The sequence below is a fragment of the Oryzias latipes genome, chromosome 21 (genome assembly GCF_002234675.1).
Source record: "Oryzias latipes chromosome 21, ASM223467v1".
In the NCBI taxonomy this organism is placed as follows: Eukaryota; Metazoa; Chordata; class Actinopteri; order Beloniformes; family Adrianichthyidae; genus Oryzias; species Oryzias latipes.
This window is the reverse complement of record NC_019879.2, coordinates 16,781,894-16,801,086: the sequence shown is the minus strand read 5'-3', so window position 1 is coordinate 16,801,086 and position 19,193 is coordinate 16,781,894. Positions and strand designations below refer to the sequence as shown.

The following is a 19,193-nucleotide window of genomic DNA, read 5'->3' as shown; positions in this document are numbered from 1 at the left end:
TTTGAACGCGTCTTGTTTTTGTTTTGTTTTTGTGTTTTATTGATGGTCATAGCATGGAGGAGACTGTGAGAACTCTGCTACAGAATCAGGACACAATGGAGGGGCCCAAAGTGGATCCGCTGGATTTAATGAAAGCATACAAGGTTAGCCCCATCTCTTTTATTATTTTTATTGATATCAAATTAACTGCCAAAAGAACACAAGTTCAGGGTTTGTTTTTAATAGATGTAAATGTATACACTCTGAGAGAATGAATATGCTGTTAAAAATAATATCCCATGCAAACAAAGCAGCTCTGATTTTTGTGGTTGTTTGAACAATCTCGTAAAAAATTGGAGAACGGTGCAGTGACTCTCATTATTAAAGGGTCTCAACATTATTTATCAGTCATGTTTTGCATTTTCTTCTGGTCTTTTAAACCCAGACATTCTCCTTTTTACTTTTATTTAGCAAAACACAACTGAATGCAGCATTATTTACAATTGTAACAGTTCAGTTCTCTCATAGATGAAAAACCAGCATTACTTTGCCCCAAAAACGGATGTGTTCAATTCTTCAAACCATTTCTGAAAATGTTTTGTGTTGACAAAAGCTGAAAGTTTGCAGTGGGCAGTTGCTGCAAGCATTTGGCATGTTGTTTCGGAGAGTTTACTTCTGTTAGATCTGGAGCTTCCATCCTTTTCTCTCTGACTCCGAGGCATGCATCTGTCCTTTTCTGCACAGGATAAACTCCTGGAGGAAATGTGGAAGCAGCAGGACAGTCTGGAGGGTCCCACAGCCACAGCGGCAGAGATGTCTGCCTCACCAGAGGCTGGCGGTAGTTCAGAAGGAAACTCAGAGGACAGCAATCCCCTGCTCGAGCGCCTTCGAGCACTAGAGGTAAAGTGGATTGCACGGTCTACTTCTTACCCTTTCTCCTGTTCCACACACTGCTACACCTACTGTTTAAATAAAGTTTCTCTTTTGGCTTAGAACACAAAGACTGAACAAGTTAGGTCAGTGTGTTTTACCATGCATCCACTTCATTTTTGAGAAAATAGGAGTCCAATGTGACTAAAAGTCCTCCTGAAGGCATAAACCAATCAGAACAGAGAACAGAATTGTTTTAATTATTAAATAACTGACAAATGCATGTATATTTAGAGATGAAGTTTGACTTAATGGACAATGTAAACTATGGTGGCCCTGAAATGGAAATTACACCAACAAATCACTAAATGCAAAAACATATTAAACATCACAATTAAAAAAGCAAAACAAGTACTATAAAAACATTACATCTTAAAAATCAGCAAAATAAAATTAAATGAAATAAAAATTGAAACAATTTGAAAAACAAAAGTAAGTTCCAGAAATCAAATTGAAATGTTAAAAAATGAAACACAATAATAAACAGTAAAAGGTAGGTAAAAGGAAGAACCCCCGGGTGGTGGTGGGCGGCTTTTCTGGGGCTGGGGGTGCTGTCCGGGGCGGGGTCACGGACTGGGCCACCTGGTGGGGCGGAGGACTATCCTCCTGGCTGGGCTGCGTGCGGCCTGCAGTCTCTGTGCTCCTGTGCCTCCCTGCTCCTTGCAGTTTGGGGGCGGTCCTGCTTGCCCTGGTCCAGGTGCCTGGCTGGACTGCCCGGCGGGCGGATTCACTCTATTTGCTTTACAATGCCGGTGTTGGGGGGCTCTGGCCACCGCTTCTGCTTGATTTGTTGTCGGGGTTTTGCACTTCAGGGCCACCTCAGTAAACTCTGAGAAATATTTTTTTCCACCTTAAAAAACAAGATTAAGATCTCACAGCACTGGATTTGATCAAGAGTTAATAAAGAATTCCTATTGTGACAGGGTGCATAAAACTCATGTTGATCATGGGGATCATCTTACATTCATAAAAAAGGGATCAAACGGAAAACTACAATTCCCTTCATTCATGGTATGCTTCATTGAGTAAAAGATGGAGAAAAAAAACTATTTCAACTTCACCTACAATATGTTAAAATGACAGCTTCACACATAATTTTGTTTGTGTTATATTTTACTATTGATCAAAATAAACAGAAGTGGTGGTATAAAACATTTTTATGTGGTTTTATCCACACTAACAGCACTAATGTCCCTTTAAAAACACACTGCAATCTCATTCATAAAGGTCATGTTGGTTCCTTGATGCTGCAACTGTGAACTCAATTCAAGCCTCTCCTGTGTGTTGATGCATTACTTGTTAATCAATATAGTGTGTAGGATTCAGACTTTTCCTTCCTTAGTCCAATGAACTGAGGAATTTCTATTAAAGAAAAACAGAGACATTTACCAAAAAGACTACATGTTTTATTACTGCTTGTAGCTTTTTTGTTCAAATTTGATCTGTACGTTTTCTCAGTCACATTTAGCTTTAAGGTTTCATATGTTCCATGCTGCAATACACTGTTCTTTTTTACTTGTGTGCGTTTGTACCTGCAGGCGGAGAACTCTGCTTTGTCACTGGAAAATGACAACCAGAGAAAGCAGTATGAACGCTGTTTGGATGAGGTGAGGGCTTTCACAGCACTATGTTCCCATTTATATAGTAACCACACGTTTACACTGCCTCACCGTGAAGCCATCAACATGTCGGTGGGTTTAAAATATCTTTGACAACTGACATAAAAGCTCCCATGCTACCTGAGTATGGCTGTAGGTCAATAAAATACTCAAATAAAATCCTCATACTTCACTGTATTTGGCCTTGTGGATTTTTGCCCTTAAAACAACTGACATGTCCAAAGTCCCCCTGGAAATATGAAAAATTGAGACTTCTTTGAAAACAACCATTTCCACACACAGCAATGTGTGAATGTGACCTTTAACATAAGTTTTAACACAAAAGGAATATTTCTACAGAAGAAGCTGCTCCTAATGGAAACACTTTAGGGCACTTGATGTTCAAAAGGTTGAACAGGAAGTAACACTTGTCCAGCTAAAACCTGAATGTGACACAAAGCAGAGTGGAAGGTGGTCCTGACACTTCCGCTGATGCTGTTAATGCATGGATTCAGAAACTGGAGGGTTTCGTCCTTTGAGGCCAAACAGTGAATCACACAACATCACTCAAGCATATAGGTTTTCTGTCGCACACCTCCATTATTTTCTTGCACCCTTGACTAATTCAATTGATTTTAATTCAATTCAGTTTTATTATAAAGTAACACATCTGAGGATGTTTCAAAGTGCTACACATAGAGCACAAAGATTAGAGCTTTACTGATTCAGTATGGATCACTTTAATGAAGGCAGATTATCTTAAACAAATGGCCCATGTAATTGACCAACAGACTACATGAAAGGGTTTTTGGTGCAATTCCCCTATTTAGCAACCTCAAGGCAACCATAGAAAGACAGAATTCCCTCGACATGAAAAATTAGAGCAGCAGAACCAGACTCAGTATAAGGGTGACCATCTGCTCTAATAGTTTAGTGTCTAAGAGAAAGAGACAAAAACAACAAAATAAAAGAAATGTGTTGTAAAACAACCTTGCAACGGACTGGCAACCCATCCAGGGTGTATCCCGCCTCTGCCTGGGATAGGCTCCAGCAACCCCCCTGACGTCAAAAGGGGTTAAAAATGTTCAGGAAATGATTGCAAGCTAGTAATTATAGTTATAAGAGTAAGCAGATGGACAAAAACAAAATCCCTGAAACATCTTGTATTGGACAAAAGATGCAAGTTAGTGATTGGAGCAGTTTGTGACCAGGAAGCAGATAAACTCAAAGTCATGGAACAGTTTTTAGAAGACAAATTATTTTTCAGGAACTGCTCCAGTGCAAGAACATGATGAAGATGAATAGAACTCTACATCCCTGGAACCCTTTGCTGTGAAGCCAACACGGTCAGTTATTCCTGATCTCTCACTTGGAATCAGTGAGAGAAAAGGAATAACTGTAATCAATCAGAATAAATATGCTGGTAACTCCAACAGCAAGAATACAGAATTAAGATGGGGAAATGTATCGTCTGTGAAGACAAAATATACAAATTTTTAACAGCAACAATGAAAACACATAAAAATGACAGAAAAATGCAAGAAATACTGGAACATCTGTTAAAATAACACAAGTTAGTGACACCACAAATGACTTAAGTTCATGGGTAAGTATAAACAGAATAAAGATTTACAGTACAGAATGTGTGGAAAAATGCCACTAATGCATTCAAAACAACACCCTCAGAAAGGCTTTGCAACCAAGATGTTTATTTTATTTTGAAAATGCTTGGAAAAAGTAGGTCAGTACATTGATGGGTTTGTAGTCATAAGAATCATTTTAATCCAAATGTATTTGTTGTTTTCTGTTTTATTATTGTTTTTTATGCCTTTTGCACTCAAGCATATTAGATTTTGTCTTGGGGGAGAATTTGTTATTGAGCATATGAAAGATTTCAATTGACTGTAACATTTAAATAAACAGAAAAAAACACTTCAAGATGTTTTATCTTTTTTTGTATTTTTTTTCCTGACAGAGGAAAAAATAACTAATAAAAATGTTTCTACTACTAGAAATCTGGAGATGAAGTTTGAATTGTATGTTTGTTTTCTCTCGAGTTTGAGTTAGTGATGCAACTGCATTCCATTTTGCAGCTACACAATCTGATGTATTTCACAAGTCTCTTTCATGGTGTTTGATATTATTTACAGTCTCCCAGCATCTTTCAAAGTTACTAAACACAGAAAACATTCAGGACACTCAAAATATCTTTTTAACTTATATTTCTCTCTTTTTTGCTTTTTTTTTTTGTTAAGGTTGCTAACCAGGTGGTCCAGGCACTCCTCACACAAAAGGTTTGTTTTTCCTCTGAATGAAGGCAGAATCATAAATGTAGTCAGTTAGTTAAGTTTTCTTCAAGCTTAAGAGCTATCATATAAATAAATTTGGTAGTATCTTACTGTGGAAGCATCAAGTAGGAACCCGCTTTCCTGAAAAGTTGATGTTTTCTAAAATACGTTAAAAAGAAAGTCTGATGTTTTTATGTTAACCAATTACACGCGCACTCCATACCTAGGAAAACTGTTTGGTGTTTTGGTGTAAACGGCTGACATGCAAACCATCATGTCACTGTAATGGAGTTATAAAAAGAAACCTGCTGAGAGAACCTTAAAATATACACTCACTGGCCACTTTACTAGGTAAACCTTGCTAGTACGGGGCTGGACCCCGTTTTGCCTTCAGAACTGCATTGATCCTTGGTAGCATACATTCAACAAGGTACTGGAAACAGTCCTCAGAGAGTTTGGTCCACGTTGACATGATAGCATCACCCAGTTGCTGCAGATTTGTCGGCTGTTCATCCATGATGCCAATCTCCCATTCCACCACATCCCAGCTCTATTGGTTAGAGATTTGGTAACTGTGGAGGTTATTTGTGTTCAGTGAACTCATTGTCATGTTTAAGAAACCAGTCTGAGAGGATTATAGCTTTATGACATGGCGCCTTATCCTGCTCAAAGTGGCCATCAGAAAATGGTACACTGTGGTCATAAAGGGATGGACATGGTCAGCAACGATGCTCAGGTAGGATGTGATGTTGTTACCATGCTCAATTGGTACTGAGGGGCCCAAAGTGTGCCAAAAATCATTTTCCACATCATTACAACACCAGCCTGAACTGTTTATACAAGGCATGATGGATCCATGCTTTCATGTTACCAAATTCTGACTCTATCATCCAAATGCTGCAGCAGAAACCGAGACACATCAAACCAGACAACATTTTTCTTTTCATCTATTGTCCAATTTTGGTGAGCCTGTGTAATTTGTAGCCTCAGTTTCCTGTACTTAGCTGACAGGAGAGGCACCTGGTGTGGTCTTCTGCTGCTGTAGCACCTCTGCCTCATGGTTGGACGTGTTGTGCTTTCAGAGATGTTCTTCTAAAGACCTCTGTTGGAACCAGTGTTTGTGTGAGTTACTGTTGCCTTTCTATCAGCCGGAACCAGTCTGGCCATTCTCGTCTTACCTCTGGCATCAACAAGGCATTTCCACCCACGGAATTGCTGCTCCCCCAATATTTTCTCTTTTTTGGACTGTTTTCTGTAAACTCTAGAGATGGTTCTGCGTAAAAATCCCAGTAGATCAGCAGTTTCTGATATACTCAGACCTCCCATCTAGCACCAACAACAAAAGTCACTTCAATCACCTTTCTTATTCATTCTGATGCTCTTAAACTGCAGCAAGTTGTCTTGACCATGTCTGCATGCCTGAATGCACTGAGTTACTGACATGTGATTGGCTGATTAGAAATGTATGTTAACGAGTAGTTGGACAGATGGGCCAACTAAAGTGGCCAGTTATCGTAACAGGGCATATATGTAAGGTAGAGCCCAGGCTTTGGTTGGAAGATGCATTCTAGTTCATGAAAAAAGTAAAAAAAACAATTTTTTTTTTAAAAAATACAAGAAAGAATGTTTCAAAATAAAAACAACAATTTAATGGCAAGTTTCCAAAAGTCAAGGATTGTGCAATGGTGAGCATAATTTGTTTTAGTGTTCAGTTCTATTAAATTTGAAATAATTAAAAAAAAACTCCTCTGACAACTTATACTTTTTTCAGATAACAAATGTTTATATTGAAAAAAAAATCACACATTTGTTAATGTTTTCAGAAAAATTACACATATTTATTTATTTATAAATACCTTGAATTTAAACAAATATATTTACAAATAAAACAGTAATACTTTCACAGCATGAACATAATTTCCAATAATAAAATCCCTCCTGACATTATCCATGGAATAAATCTTCACATAAAGTTGTCAGAAGGTACTTTGTATCAAATACAGCATTAGACATGTTTCTAGTGAGTGATACATTTGCAGCTGATACTCATGATATGTCCCTAAGGCCCCAATTTTGTTTTTCAGGACTTGAAAGAGGAATGCGTGAAACTGCGGACCCGTGTGTTTGACTTGGAGCAACAGAACCGTATACTGAGTGTGCTGTTTCAACAACGTGTCAAAATGTCTGCTGTTCCCATCTCCCAGGTAGGAGCAGATGGTGCAATGGATGCTAGAACACACAAACAGTCCAACCCTGCTCCAAGGCTGTTTGAATTTTACATGAGAAGTGCTCTACTTCTGAGGGTTAGAAACTTTCAAAAGGACCGCATAGAGAGAATAAAAAAACTACCCAAGTGCAAAAATGAACAGATTTGAAGTTGGGAATGCATTTTGTGTTCCTCTTTTAATTAGAGAATTTACTGTCAGAATTACTCTAATTATCTGTGAGCTACTCGTTTGCACTCACCCTTTGTTCCTTTAGAGTAAAATACTTCATGGAGAGCTGGACATTTCATCTGACGGAGCCAGAAATCCTCAAGAGAGTTGACCATGTTCTTCTTCTGAGCTTTAGAAGGGGCAAAACCTTTATCATCTTTAACTAAAATGACTAATAGTTCCTACAGTCGGTGAGCTCAATTCCCTCCACATTCTGAAATTAAAGCTTCACTTAATACTGAGTTCAGTCCTGTCCTGCTCCGTACTAGAGAAGTGTTTGCAGCTGCACAAACAGTAGATGAAAGAATTTTGTTTTCCTATAACAGGAGGAGGCTGCAAATTTTTATGCTAAAAACGCCATTTGGTCCAGTTTCTGACAGACCAACACCCAGCAAGACTGTTTAGAAAAATGCACTTTAATGTGTTTTTATGGGCATTCATGTATGACAGCTTTTAAATATTTTCAATAATTGACTCATAGAAGTGTTGTAATTTTCCTTACGTAACAATTGGTACTTATTTTACTTTTGATGGCAGTACATACAAGCTCCCTTCAAAATAGAATACATGGTGTCCTATAATCTCCTTCGGCTGCAGCAGGTTTAAATGTATTAAAACAAAAGAAAGTCAAACATGAGATTTCCTTTCATTTTGACTTTGGTCATAATTGGCCGACATCCTTTTTCTCCTTTTACTATTGAATATAAACATGACGACATTGCTGTAGAATCCTTTTTTTTTTTTATCTAAATGTGCCTTAAGATAATTCAAATAATAAACCACTTTCACCTCCATTTTACTCAGTCATCTGACATGTTAATAATCTAATTATAAATGGCAAAACTAAAAATTAAACTAAAGCTACAAAACCATTATTTACTGGTATTCTTTGGGTTTTTCTTCAGAGCCAAAGAGCTAAAATAGCAGGGATGAAGGAGTCGCATGTGGCTCCTGAGCCTCAGGTTGCAGACCTCTGACCTAGAAAATGGAAGCCTAATTTAAGCAAAAATTGTTGTTCCATTTTTTTGTAAATTTCTTCTTCATAGAACTATAAAAACACACACACATATTTGAGAGTCAGAACAGTTCTAGAGACTACAAAGATCTCAGCCTCACATTTCTGTACTCCCCTGAGGCTATATAAGCATGTGTGCATTACTAAAATGATTATTTCCTTTTTTGGCTAACAAAATTCCTGTCTTGTCCAATAAGATCACTCTCCTGCACCTTTAAATTTGAGATGACTGTTACTCTCCCCCTGTGATCTTAAATCTTTCACGCCAAAAAAAACCCACAAAATCTTTCACGCCACACTCACTTTCATTCCTTTGACACTCACACAACATAGAAACAGGCAGTTTTTGTCCTAAATTAACTGAATCCTGGAGCTCAGGTTTCAGGGCAGCCATTAATCACAGCAGTAAAAAGCCTCGGAAAGGGGTTGTGCTTGCCAGATATGTAAATGGAGCAAAAATTAGGCAAAGTAAGGAGAGTTTGCATTGCATTTTAGGCAGAGAGAGCTATGGGGAAAAACACTCAACTAATTTTATTTGCAATTTACAGACAGAAACATTCATTCTGATCCACACTATGTTCCACCTTTTAGGGAAGACTTTAGTACATTAAAAACAGGAATCTAAGTAATGCTGCAAGGTCACTTTCAATACTTAAAGTAGTTTAGAGGAATTTTTGAGCCAAAGAAAACATCTATAACTGCACAGATGTAACAAATTGATATTTATGCAGTTGATCTCTCGGTAGGTTGCTTTACGAAGCTGCATAGCCTTCTTGTTTTATTGACTTTAAAAAAGTTGAAAAACTGCATGTTTGTAGTCGTCAACAGGGTTGTTGGTCACTAAAGTACTAATATTTATTGATGGCAGTTGGTGAAAAGCCATCAGTAGTTGATGATTCATTGCAGAAGTCATGCTGAAAAAATCTGACTTTACAGCTAAGAAAACCCTGGTTTCCAATGCTTTTTAAAATATATTTTGCTTTGTTTATTATTAATGACAAGAGTAAGGTTGGTAGAGATTTTTTTGTTATTTGTTTTTGACATTGTTCTTTGTTTTTTGCAAATTAGCTTCATTGCTTTTATTAGAGTCCAATTTTTGTGGCCTTAATCACCATACGCCATTTTGATTTGTCTTCAAAATGCTGTTGATTTGGGCATAGTAAATGTTGTTCTTCCTAATTTAGGCTTTACTGTGAATCCAATGGGCGACTTCAGAGATGATGTGTCCAGTGTTTATATGTCTATGACTGGGAATGAGCAGGTACTTCCACCCAAAAAAAACAATGTAAACTAACTTTTGAGGTGGTGGTTCAGTGCTCTGCAAGGGCAAGAAAGGCAGGTCTTTGGTTTCATATTATATTTAAAAAAGAAATAAGCCATGCAGACAGAAATGAGAGGTAATTAGGCTACAAGGCGTATCTCTTGCTGTGATTGAACCAACAGGAAAACACAGGTTTACTGAAGCTAATCACAAACACTGATACTTGAAGTGCTGAACACCGTGCTGCTTTCTTGATTATTTCGATTAGGATGCAGGGAGGCAGCCATCAGCCAAAACCCAGTCCTGACACTACCTCAATTTGTATTCATTTATTTTACTTAAATGCTTAACATGGGTGTTCATAAAGTCAAAAACATTAACTATTTTAGGTTACATCTGCTTTAGTTGAGGCATAATATTAACAAAAAATGAGAGTAACATGCGTTCTTGTTTTTTGTCTTCTTTTCCAGGAAAAGAGATCCAGGTTTAAACAGACTGACTGATTTTGTCAATAAACTCTTGTTTGCTATATTAGTGCTCTCAAACACTGCAAACTGTTGTTCTAGAACACAGATCCACAGGATGTCTTCATTTTGCTGTGCAGTTTGTTTTTGCCTTCAGAGTTCGGAAGAGTTTAAGAACCAACTTAGATTTAGGGACACTCGAGATTCAAAAAACACTGCATGTTATGGGAATGGTAGTTGGAATTTTACCAATTTCAAATCAAGTAACGACATTTGTTGACAGTTTTGCTGGACAGGAGATGCAGCTGCTCATGCATGGGCCTCTCTGCGGCTTTCACTCTCGTAAAAGATAGCCTTTGTGTGCAGAACAATCCTGCAGATGTTAAGCTGCTTCTGCTCGAGAGAACCACCCATCTATGGACTGACCCGTGACCCAGAAGAGGAAATAACAGTTTCAGAGAAAAGTCTCGCTGTGAATTTGAAATAGATCCCTGTTTTTTTCATGTTGCTATTAAAAAGAGGGAAACTGGTACTGTAGCCCTTCAAAATTTTCACCTAAGTCTGATTTGATCAGAAAGAAAATAATCATGGATGGAGGCTGTAGGACCCAAATGCCTGACTAACCTGTTGAACAGATTCAAGGTCTTGATTAAATGAATTTAAACATGCAAAAAACAAATAACCTTCATACATGGGGGAAAAAAATGATGACATTTGTGGATTAAGTAACGATTTATTTTAACAACAATTCCGATTCGATTGTATTCACAGACCTAAAATAGATCCAGGACATATTTACCCATAACTTCATGTTAATGGCAAATTGTCATTTCTACATTATAATGAGATAAACCTATGGTGCCTCAATCCAACTGGTATTTTCCAAGGTTGATTATAATAAACTTCTTTCATTTTAAAAATGATTTTAAAATGGTATATGTTGATTGAATTCGATTTGATTAAAAACTTGCCTTAGGCAGATCGAACTGGTTGGATAAATCAATAAATTGAATAATCGCTACACCCCTAGAAATGAAGGGAATGCAAAACACAGGACCTGAGAGAGATCAATAGAAAACATCAGGTTTAGGCAGAACAAAATGTATATGCATATGTAAAATCCAGCCCTAACTATCAGATCATTTTCTTTTTAACCAAATAATATGATCTTTATAGCTAGAATATTTTGTTTTTGCTCTTTTTAAATGAAATATTGCTCCTAAACAATACTTTCAGCCAACACTTAAATTTGCTTTAAATTTGTTTCTGATTCAGAAATTTAAGACTTCGGTTTTGAAATTCTTCTGTTTTTTTAAGACTCTTCTTTGGTAAACTCCTTTGGACTAAGAGATAAAGTCCTTAATTAGGGATCATCATTTTTCTTTTACATTAAACATGAGAGCTAAAAGGACAGATTCCACCAGCCCTACTTTTGTAACAACAAGCCCTTTGAAATGATGAACTCCTTTTATGGGTACAACAGAATGTGGTGGAGAGGAAGTAATGTGCCAGGGGAGATGGAAATTTTGGATCTAGGGAGTGTTAACACTACGTGTATCAATTTGCCTGAGAGAATTATGGATGAATAATTGAAATGGAAAATTTGTTTTTGACTGTAAGATATGCTTGTTAGGTTTCTTAATCACTATGGCAGCACGTCGGTTCGCAGTCAGGTTGACTGACTCAGAGTGAGGTTACAGCAGACTGTGAACACAGAGGAGATAAAATAGAATAGTGTCCTTTTTTTTCTAACATGGTTTAGCAGAAGGAATTTAAAGCTTTAAAATTAAACTTTCATTCTAAACTTTTAGTCCATTTCAATAATATTTTTAATCACAATAATTATAATGAAATGCCATTGAATTGCCCGATGTTTATCACAGACTTTCATGATCTGTTTTGACTCCATGTGCTCACTGGCCTCTGCTGTGGAAAGGAGACTTAACGGAGCGGCAGGTGCATGATCACCAGCTGAAAACCTCGCCTTAATGCACTGATTAATCCTCTTTAAGTGGCACTTGCTCAGAACTACCGTGGTACAGCTGGTTTTTGTACATGACTCAACCTCTATCAAAAAGTAATCTATTCACTTGTGACCACTTAGGTTTCTGCAGTTAACCAGGGGGTGAGGGCTTTGAAAAAAGACAAATTAAACACTAAAGTGGCGGTAATGTGTAAGAAGAAAGAAAGTTTTACTTATTTAAGTTTATTTGTAGACCTTCAATCTCCTTCTTAAGCCACACAAGATATGTAACTTTTTTTTATCTATGTAGACACAAGGGAGCCCAGGTCTGGGTCCCCCTGTGCCAGTCCCCAGCCCGGATAAAATACAGTGTTGTGTCAGGAAGTGCATCCAGAATGTGCAGAAAAGGTTAACAATTAAAGTTCTAAGGAGCACAAGTTCATCCAAATTTGTTTGTTACAGCAATTTTTTCAGTATCTCTGAAGAATTACCGTAGTGAGAACGTTTTATGCTAGATTGTAAAAAAAAAAGAAAAAGCCAAACAGTTCAATCATTTTTAAAAGAACATTTTTAGTGTGGTGCAACGGGTTGAACTCTTGGGTTCCACAAAATGCAAAGTTACTGCATCTCACAAAAAATAAATAAGTCATTTTTCAGAAAACTGACATTTTAATGACTTGTTTATATTTTGTATTATGCAAGCATAAAAAAACCTAATAGAACATTAAAAAACGGAAGTATTTCAACTTAAATTTGCCCTTGACTTTAAACACTGACCTGCTGTGACTGTGGTTTTTGTTAAGCTGTGTCGTTTTTTTCAAATCTCAGTCAGCTCTCAGCATGCTGAGTGTAATTAGTTTCAAGATTAATCTCGTCCACTATGCTCAAACACGGCCTTCTCCCATAGAGTTCAGGAAATAAAAGCTGGTGCAGATAATCAAATAATAGGTGAAGATCAATGAATGGACCAAATCACTGCAGTCCCCAGCTCCCTTATGCAATTATTTTCTATTCGCATTAATTATTGCTAACAGATGACTCTAATGACTTTGAGAGGAAGCTGGGCATGACAGCTTTCCAAGTGATCAAAGCTTTTTTAAATGAGGTCATGCCACTTGACACCTTTGGAGACCCCTGACTTTAGACAGCATTGATTCAGATAACATATTTAGCATGGCAGTGAAGATGGATCCAGAAGGCAACAGAGAAAAAAGGCACTTATAGAGTGTTGTGAGTAACTTATTACAAACGTATTTAATTACAGTGACATTACTTTTTGCTGCAACAAAGTAATGAAAGATATAACTAGGTACTTTTTGGCTAATTTACAGACTTACTGTCCAACTGTTTTTTCCCAAAACAGCAAGACCGTAAGTGGTTATCAGGTGAAAATATCAAAAGAAAAATAAATTTAATGCTTGTTTCTTAGTCACCTTAATTTTTAATTTCTTTTTATTTTGACTTTAATTACTGTCAAGTTTCATGGACCCAAAAACATTACTTTAATTTCTAAATATCCGTATAAGTGTGTCTTGTCCTGATTTTTCACATGTTGTAAACTCATTCTAACCTTTTATTACTATAGATTTGGTAATTCCTTAAGGCCACAGGTTATCTATTTTTATTTTTTTGTATTTGTTATTTTTAATAAACCAAACCGACCAGTTGAGGGATTGGTCCACTTGTTGTACTTCCTGTGAAAGTACAGTATAAGGTGTCTATAATGTATTTTCTGTGCACATTTTTTATTTAAAAAAATGATGGCAACAATAAAGAAAAATGCCAACAGCCCTGTCTGACATGAACAAATTAACATTGTTCACAAAAAATATCTTTACTCTTACCATTCGTTTTAGAGGCTCACGTTAATTGTGATTCTCATTTTCTTTTTTTCCCCACCCAGTAAGAAGAACCATAATTATTGGTGGTCAATGTGACACCAAATAACTTCTTAAGTGATTAAAACGTGGAACATTTTGTACATAATATATTCTTTTACCTCTGCAGGTGTTTTAATGAAAGTATCTTCATATTATTACAGGACTGGTGTAATATGCATACAATTCTGAGACGTGTAAAGCCTTACCTTTGAATTATGGTAAAGACCTAAAAGAAAAGAATAATGGTAACCTGTTATGTATCACTGCATAACATTACTTACACAAAATAGGGGCCTTTACTAATAAATGTTTTTTTTGCTGCTGTACCTTTTTAAAGGAACACAAATTTTTTTCTAATGCAAGTCTGTATCTTTAGGGAATAAATTGATTTAATGATTTGAAGCCAGCATTTATTCTAGTGATACTATTAAAATATAACAATCTCTACAACATTGGTAACATTTGTGTATCAACCACCTTTTGTTATTTTCATTAATTTATCCCTGAGTTGCGGGGCTGCACGGTGGCACAGTGGTTAGCGCTCTTCCTCACAGCAAGAAGACCCCCATGAAGTCCTGGCTGGGGGACTTGAAACAGAACCTCAATGGGGAACCTTTCTGTGTGGTGTTTGTATGTTCTCCCCATGCATGCGTGGGTTCTCTCCGGGGTCTCCGGCTTCCTTCCACCGTCTAAAAACATGCTTCATAGATCAATTGGCAACTCTAAAATGTCCATGGGTGTGAATGGATGAGTGCTATGTGGCCCTGCAACAGACTGGCAACCTGGCCAGAATGTCCCCTTCCCTCACGTCCCCTGCCCTCGCCCACAAGTGGGTGGGATAGGCTCCGGCAGCCCTGTGACCCCAAAAGGGACAAAACCGAAGAAGATGAAGGAATGCCTTACTTACTTAGGTTGGTACATCTGGAAAATATTTTGTCACACTTTGTCCAAGGAGCGGTGGGGTATAAAAGCTGAAAACTGCTTTCAACACTCCACTGGACCCTTTCAGAAAATATGCAATATATATGTTTTACGAAATAGGAGTTCATAAGCTCTTAAATTGTATTTGAAACTGTAAAACTATAGATCATGTCAAAACTAAGTCAAGCTGACTACAGACAACATAAGCTTGCAATATTTTCTTCAAAGGTCAAATCAAACTATTATTATTATTATTATTATTATTGTTGTTTTTTTTGTAATTTGAAATGCCTCATTTATAAGCTCAGTGTATAGTGGCTAGGTGGGCATCCTGAAATTGGGAGAATGTGGGTTCAAATCCACAGCTTGGTCATGTCAAAGACTCAACCACTGGTGCTAAGAATATCCTCACACTCAGCAATGAAGGTTGAAGGGTTAGACCACTAAATAGTTCCTGAGTACAACTGTTACTGAAGCTCACTGCTCCTTTAGGGGGTGAGTTTAATGTACAGAAAAACTCTCAACAACAATCCCTAAACACATTTTGTATACTCACCTCTCAGGTTGGCTTTCCTGTTCATTGACTGCATTATCTTCTTCTCTTCCAGGAGGGCCAAAGGAATGGAAAAGCAGGCATTCCTTCAGGAAGGTGGCCAAGCCTGCTGAGCCTCACGTGCCCCCGCAGCAGTGGGAGCGGCAGCGGCAGTGAACTGTCACTGTCCAGTGCATGCAGTGAATTCTCCACTGGCTCCCACACTTGGGCAGAAGGGCGTGGCTCCTCTAAGCAAGTAGGTTTTTGATGCCATCTATTCATCATTGTTTCGCTGCAATAATAAAATATTAACAACACAGACGTGTTAAATACCATTTCAGTAATTACAAGTTATCTCGTTTTTGCCCAGAATGCTTCAAGCCGGGACAAACGGTTGAGTAATGGTTCCGTATCCAGCAATCATTCTGCACCCACTGAGCAAAAAGACATTGGCTGGAAGGAGGGGCATATTTTAAAAGGCCTAAAGCGTCTTCAAATGAGCAACTCCAAGGATGCATCTTCACTTGCTTCTGAACCACACTGCAAAGATTGCATGACCTCCAATGAGGGTATTTATTCTCTTGGTGTTAAGTGTGGACAACAAGCGATTGTAGCTAAGCAGGGAATCCCTTCAAATAAGCCTTTTAAAGGAAAATCAGAGGTTGCCACTCTGGAATCGGATGATCCAGATGAGGACTCACCAAGGGAGTCTAGAGATCAACCAAAGAAGGAGCATCTTTCTTTGGAGAAATTGGATCTTGGGAATGATGGCAGCTTTCAAGAAGACTCCTTGGGACGTTCAGGTATTTCTGGTCTTTTCCCATCACCTGGTTCTGACAAGTTCTTATTTTTGGAGGGCCCATCAGTGAAACCTGGTGTGAGCCCATCTGACAGCCTTACACATCTGGAAGAAACAAACACAAACTCGTTGGAGAAGCACAGGACATCAAGCCTAAAGTTCAGTGACAGAAATAATAACCAGGAGCGGTACAGTGAACGTAAATCCAGACTTGATGATAACAAAAGACAACAGGAAATAAACTCACATAAGCAAGTGGAAACAGTCACAAATGGCGTAGACTTGTCTATTCAACATGCTGCTATGAGAGCTCTTAGCTACACGCATGATTCAAGACAGCGCAGCTCCTCAGTGGAGGTCCCTCACTGCAGAGAGCAAGCTCATCAAGCTCAAAGTGAAACCAAAGATTCCACCATCTTGGAGTCTCCACAGAGGAAGCCATTGCCCCCAGTGTGTGACTCTGCAAGGAACGCTTTCATTCTCCGGAGCAAAAGCGCAGATGGAGGGCAAGAAAAACTCAAGCATTCTCCTCTACACCAAAAGCTTATAAAAGGTCAAAGAACAAAAGGACAGAAAAACCAAAACCTTTCAGGACACAGTGTTTCTAGCATAAGGACAAATGTCAACAAACCCTATGGCTCTTGTCAGGAAACATTGTCCAAATCTGAGGAAGTTGGAGATTCTATAATATCATCTAGTTCCAAGTCTGTCGAGAATGTACAGCATGGCTCTCCTCTTGCATCTCCTGTGAAACAATCAAAGGTTGTCAAGAATTCAGGCATCAACGAGGGCGCAAAAAGTCCAGCAAAATCCTCTGTGCACATAAGTAGGCTCTCGAGTGGTGACTCTGTGGAAGAAAGCATCTACGACAATTTACCCTGCTCACCAAGAAAACAGCGGCGCCAGGACCAGCACTGTGAAGTCTCCCAAACTGAGCCTAGATCTCCCTCCTCGCCTCTCACTCCAGGTCAAAGTATTGCCATACTATTTACGCACAACTCTGATCAAAAAACATCTGGGAAACAAACACCAACAACAATGAAGACCCAAACAAATGAGTTTGTTTCTTCATCACAGAATGAAATTCCTGACCCCCTAAAAGACAATCAACAAACAGCTCAACAAAGAGGTGCTGAATGTAAACCTATGAAAGATATACCTGCCAATATTCACCACACCCACAAGATGCCACCTGTCCCCATTCAAGAATCCCAGCCTCCTGAGTCAGTCCAGCTATGCACTCACAGAAACGCCCCATGTCTTGGAGAAAATGCAGCTGCTGCAATATTTCCCCATCCAAGCATCCTTCACAGATCTCAACAGAGCATTAGTGAGCCAAAGCTTTCAGAATTTATGCCACCAGTGTACTCTAACATTTATTACCATGGAAATGCCCAAAATCTACCATCTTCCTCATCGAGGGCTATGAAGAGGACTTTCCCTGCTAATGCTAAATCTCATGAAGCAATTGCTGGTCAAGATACAAGTACCTTCCTTGTTTTTGGAAGACAACACAAAGATGATCTGAAAAGTGCACAAACCTTTCAAACTTTTACTTGTGACCCCCAAGTGTGCCACAGTGGGGCACATGACAAAGTTCATAGAAAGATTGAGACTCGTTGTAGTTCCCTAGACTCTGAGCCTGTTCGACCTGTTGCCACAGACAGCAGTGTGATGTTAGACTGGGGATTCGATGAGGAAGGTTGGCTGTTCAAACGCTCTGTGTCTGTTTCCACCAGGCCTCTTTTCAAACCTGTAATGGGCATGAATGGTGCAAAGGCTCGCAGTCAGAGCTTTGGTGCACGCTACATGGACCGGCCGAGCTTCAATAGATCCGGTAAAGTTCGCACTCAGATCAAAACACACTCTGGGAGCTCTTTGAATTCTCTTGGGGATGTCCTTCCTGGAAGTATGAGTTGCTCCAGTAGTTACCATTGTCCAATGAATAGATCCCTTTTGAACAACTTTTTGATTGAAGAGGGACTAACTGTTCCTACGCAGTTGGGTTCCTCCAGTGAAAGGCTTCAGAGCCTGAAACTTCAACGAGAGCAAGCTAGGCGGGTTCAGATTGAGCAACAGTTTTCCAGCGCCTTTGGGGAGCCAGTCTCAGAAGAACCAGAAAGACAAAGTACCATAACTACCATTGAAGAGAAAGTTATGCTTGGAATTGAGGAGAACCTGCACAAATCTCAGGAACAAGAGAGAACGAATGAAATCAAGCAAAAGTCTGGCTCAAGTCTTGCAAATTGGTTTGGTTTTCGTAAAAGTAAGCTGCCGGCGCCAAGTAGCAAGAAGGCCGAACCAGTCAAAGTCAAAGAGGAAAAACGGGAGCAAAAAATTACATCACTTTTGGGAGGGAAGAATGCAAAGTCTGACAAAAAGAAAGAACGAAGGAAGAGTGATGGAAAAGAAAGGTAAGCCATCAAGGAATTTCAGTCTCTTGTGCAAATATTAATAACTCTTTTGGCATGTAATAAGTGTTTCATTAAGTGAATCTATTCATAGAATATTGATTTCTTAAATGGCATTGCTTTTGTTTGTTTAATTGTTTTAGACACTTTATCAATCTCCTTAGACCCGGTCAGACATACTTAGTAGAGAAGCATAGCCAAGTTTCAATAGATTGAATTGCAATTTATCAACCAAATAACTCTGGGCACCTGAAGTCAGTGTCTGGATTGTGGTATGAAGTTGTTGACAAACTGTTTTCTGTCAGCTCTGTTGGAAGAAGAGAGTCTCATGATGCAGTGAGGGCATGCATCTCAATGCCCTGCCCAGGAATGTCAATGAATGAAATTCAGGGACACACAAATGTCATCGGGGACCCAAAGGTGAATGGTTTTATTTGTTGTCTAGTCCCAGTTTCAGTTATTTTAGGCCTTTAAATACATGTTTTACATCAAAAAGTGAATTTGAGACCCTGCAAAAATGCCTCTTCAAATAATTACATGTATATGTGCACTCGTCTATTTATGCATTGTGTCAAAATAAGTATGCATTTATGTCTATAAAAAGAAAATTAAATGCATTCAAACTAGTATATTGAGATAAAACTAAAAACAAATCAATAGAAGGCATGTTGTTGCCCCTTTTCTGATTTCACAGTGCAAGTTCTGTGCAGATAAAGT

The 19,193-nt window shown here is 38.4% G+C and overlaps 1 protein-coding gene across 4 annotated transcripts in view; it reads left to right on the top strand.

Annotated features, from left to right (window-relative positions):
* The window catches only part of LOC105356801 (nck-associated protein 5), a 57,404-nt gene that overhangs the window by 21,463 nt on the left and 16,748 nt on the right, over positions 1-19,193 (top strand). For all 4 annotated transcript variants that reach the window (XM_011489610.3, XM_011489609.3, XM_011489611.3 and 1 more), the window contains exons 3-10: positions 53-143; positions 724-879; positions 2,448-2,516; positions 4,763-4,801; positions 6,880-6,999; positions 15,343-15,522; positions 15,637-18,479; positions 18,782-18,896. In XM_011489610.3, the coding sequence (XP_011487912.1) occupies positions 53-143; positions 724-879; positions 2,448-2,516; positions 4,763-4,801; positions 6,880-6,999; positions 15,343-15,522; positions 15,637-18,479; positions 18,782-18,896 (3,613 nt within the window). The remainder of the gene's footprint in view (positions 1-52; positions 144-723; positions 880-2,447; positions 2,517-4,762; positions 4,802-6,879; positions 7,000-15,342; positions 15,523-15,636; positions 18,480-18,781; positions 18,897-19,193) is intronic.